The sequence below is a fragment of the Citrus clementina genome, unplaced genomic scaffold, assembly GCF_000493195.1.
Source record: "Citrus clementina cultivar Clemenules unplaced genomic scaffold, Citrus_clementina_v1.0 scaffold_8, whole genome shotgun sequence".
Classification (NCBI taxonomy): domain Eukaryota; kingdom Viridiplantae; phylum Streptophyta; class Magnoliopsida; order Sapindales; family Rutaceae; genus Citrus; species Citrus x clementina.
The window spans coordinates 1,668,867-1,672,548 of record NW_006262022.1 but is presented as its reverse complement, the minus strand read 5'-3'; the positions used below and the strand labels follow the sequence as shown (position 1 = coordinate 1,672,548).

The following is a 3,682-nucleotide window of genomic DNA, read 5'->3' as shown; positions in this document are numbered from 1 at the left end:
GTGGGGGGGGGGGGGGGGGGGGGGATGCTTATTGGCTGTTTCATGAAACTCTCCAACTTATTTTCACACGACATAAGGATGTTGTAGTTAAATGGATGGCAAACTTCTCAACTTAATTGAAACACCTATGTGAAACAGTACATATTTTTGTTTCTTCTGATTATTATATTTTCTCTAAAGGAGTTTTGGGAACCTGTATGTTGTATATTTTTAAATGTCAGCACGATGGGAACCTGGATCCACTAACAGGTAATGTAGGTTGTGGGCCATTAAGTAAAAGTACCGTCTGGTTATGCAATTCTTGTTCCTTTGTTTTATATAGTTTCACTGAAGCATTTACTATGGCCATGGCAATTAACAAATCATGTGTTGATGTTAAAATAGCCATTACATTTTTTGTGGTTTATTGTTCAGGAAATGGCTGGAGTAGGCAACCTCCTATGATTAATAGTTGCAAATACATGTTCAAGCAGAAAACATCCTTATAATTGCTTTCATGCAGTGTGCTCATATATATTCGTAATTTTCTTGTTGAAGGATTACAGGCAGAAACATCCAGAAGTTACCATCCTTGATCCACCAGATGCAATTAAACATCTACACAATCGACAGTCCATGCTTCAGGATGTGGCAGATCTTAACTTGTCTGACTGCAATGGTAGTTTGCACTTTCTGTTATACTGTAGCAACCATTTCTGTGACCTTTTTGATATTTTTCTAGAAACTGTAGGTTACTTGGATAAAATAATTCATTGATCATAACTTTTTTATAGGCAAGGTTCGTGTTCCTAGGCAAATGGTCATAACAAAAGATTCATTATCAATCCCTGATCAAGTTTTTGAAGCTGGTCTAAAATTGCCACTTGGTATGCTTCTCTTTCTCTCGAGTATTGAATTCAGTTTTGGTGTTTAGTTGGCGCTTTTTGTCTCTATTCTATGTGTGTTGATACTAGATGCTTGGTACATGACATTTCTAAAATATTAAGTTTGAACAGATTGGTGAGGCTGCTAAACCTCATCCAGATTCCCAAGTCTGATGACCTTTCTTCTTTTGGGCTCTCATGCTGTGGCTGTGAGAAATTTCACAATTTGTTGTGGAAGTATTGTTCTTTATGCCCATGTATGATTGAAATTATTATTATTATTATCTTTTTCGGTTCTTTTTTTTTTACTTATTGTTGTATGGTCTGTCATGAGCATAGATTTCTTATTTTCGGTGTTTATTATTAATCATTTCAGTCGCAAAGCCTCTTGTAGTGGATGGAAGTGCTAAGTCGCACGAACTTTTTCTTGCTTATGATAGATTCTCCCTTTCCGAACTTGAACCTCCCATGCTTCTACAAGAGTTTGTAAATCATGGTATGCTGTGGCTTCTAATTTGTGAACCTTATTATTGCAATAACGTCTTGTCTTTTTATTTTGTAGTTTGATTAAATTGTTTTACTTGTCCAACTGTAGGAGGCATTCTCTTCAAGATTTATATTATTGGGGAGACAATAAAGGTAGTAAGGCGGTTTTCTCTACCAAATGTCAGCAAACGTGAGCTAGCAAAAGTTGTCGGTGTGTTCCGTTTTCCCCGGGTTTCATCTGCTGCTGCTTCAGCAGATGATGCAGATCTTGACCCTGGTATTGCTGGTGAGGTTGTTGACCCCGTTTCTGTATGTGCGGCTCAAAATATTTATTTGCAGCCTAGCTGCTCAATCAGGTGATTATGGCTTTCTTGTTGCAGAACTTCCTCCCCGCCCTCTGCTGGAAAGGCTTGCAAGGGAACTCCGCCGTCGGCTGGTAAATATATTAGTATTCTGTTTTCACTAGTTTGTGCTACGTGGCAGCAGTTGTGTAATATTTCTTGTTCGTGTTTCTCTTAGTTATATTAACTCTGTACATTTTTAGGGCCTTCAGTTGTTTAACATTGATATGATCCGAGAGCACGGGATGAGAGATGTCTTTTATGTCATCGACATCAATTATTTTCCTGGTAGGTATTAAACTTGTGTGATCTAGCCACTCAACGCAATTGTTGGTGTAACATACAGCTATATGCGTATTCAGTTTCACAGTTAAGTTCTGTAGAGATCATGCTGGCGGCTGTTTGTGGTTAAACAAAGCTTTTTTGAACCCATCGTGCAGGGTATGGGAAAATGCCAGATTATGAGCACCTATTTACAGATTTTCTACTGAGCCTAGAGCAGAGCAAGTGCAGGAAGAGACCTGCAACTGCTGCTTAAATCTTGGAGTCTAATGTATATGTCTTATAATGTTTCTTGTAGGTGAAGGTTCTCCTTGGGGAGAAATCGACAGGGATCATTTTGTTTTTAACTTGTTTGAAACGTCTTATGCTTAACCACAACTATGTACACAAACGATCTCAATTCAGTTTTAGTCAAATCTAATATTTATTTATATTGTGAGCCGGACCTTTTCATTTATATAGCCTATTCTGACATAACTAACATAATTGAAGTCGAGTGTACTCTACTTAATTAAAGGAAAATTTTCATTTTAATTTTAATTAAATATTCTTGATTAGTTACTAGGTTTTCATGAAAGCCGAGAAATTTTACTAAATGAATACTCGAGCAAGGTTAAGTTGAGATTGAGAAAATTTTTTATTTCAATTTAAGTTGAGTATTTTCGACTAGTTACCAGATTTTTATGAAAAGTCAAGAATTTTTGTTGAATGAACACTCGGACAATATTAAATTAAGGCTGAGTATCTTCAACTCTTTATCTGACTTAATTAAAAAGGAATGTTTCATTTTAATTTAAGTAGAGTATTCTTGACTAATTACTAGACTTTCATAAAAAGTCAAGAATTTTTGCTGAATAAATACTCGGACAAAGTTAAAATTAAGGACGAGTACCCTTGACTCTTTAATCGACTTATGTGAAAAAATTGAGAATTCCAGACAGTTTTTCATTTCAATTGAAGTCTCGTATCCTCGACTATTTACCCGACTCACATAGAAAAGTGGAGAATTTATGCTAAATTACTAATCGTGTGTGATTTGGTTGAAGTTAAGTATTCTCAACTACTTCGAGGATATGAGTTCAATTTTGTGAGGGTTTAGTTGAGTTTATTTTTGAACTTTCATTGGTTTTTTTTTTTTAAAGTATATGTGTAAAATTAAAGTGTTATAATTTAAAGCATATATTAGGTATTTTAGAGGAAATTGAGTATATCCCCTGCATTCACCCTGGCAGGACTATATAAGTTTGTTTTTTTTTTTAAGTTAATACTTAGCAAAAGAAGAATTTTATTTAAATAAAACGTACTTTTATTTGGGAAAGAGAAAGTTATCCGTAACATTAGTGTACTTACAAATTGAAGGACAACAGTTAGAGCCTGTAACCAGCAATCAAGATTTGTGTATTATTATATAATTAGGACCGGTTCACGGTATATATATTTAATTTTTTATACACAATTATAGACAAATTTGTTATCATTAGATTAGAAAAGAATGAAAGGTAAAAATTAGAGAACATGAATTATTAGTTCCAATAATTTGTTTCTCTCCGACTTTAGTGTTTAGTTTCCTTTCTTCTTTTACTCACATTTTCTCGTTTCTCTCTCATTTACTGCCCACAAAATAAATGAAAAAAATTAGAACCATCAAAATCAATTTCTTTATTTCAGTATCAGACATCTATTTAAAACTTAATTCCAGGAATTGGGTAA

At 34.4% G+C, this 3,682-nt stretch overlaps 1 protein-coding gene across 5 annotated transcripts in view; it reads left to right on the top strand.

Annotated features, from left to right (window-relative positions):
- Positions 1 to 2,403, top strand: part of LOC18034328 (inositol-tetrakisphosphate 1-kinase 3) — a 5,765-nt gene extending 3,362 nt beyond the window's left edge. The window contains exons 4-10 of one of the 5 annotated variants that reach the window (XR_002903986.1): positions 538 to 658; positions 774 to 866; positions 1,240 to 1,359; positions 1,459 to 1,640; positions 1,730 to 1,785; positions 1,903 to 1,978; positions 2,131 to 2,223. Coding sequence is in view for 3 of the 5 variants with exons in the window: in XM_006422674.2 (XP_006422737.2) it covers positions 538 to 658; positions 774 to 866; positions 1,240 to 1,359; positions 1,459 to 1,635; positions 1,730 to 1,785; positions 1,894 to 1,978; positions 2,131 to 2,228 (750 nt within the window). In the remaining 2 variants the exon portion in view is untranslated. Of the gene's footprint in view, positions 1 to 537; positions 659 to 773; positions 867 to 1,239; positions 1,360 to 1,458; positions 1,641 to 1,729; positions 1,786 to 1,893; positions 1,979 to 2,130 lie in introns of all 5 variants that reach the window. The other 4 variants (XR_002903985.1, XM_006422672.2, XM_024178271.1 and 1 more) reach the window with 4 other exon arrangements.
- The last annotated feature ends 1,279 nt before the right edge of the window (positions 2,404 to 3,682 follow it).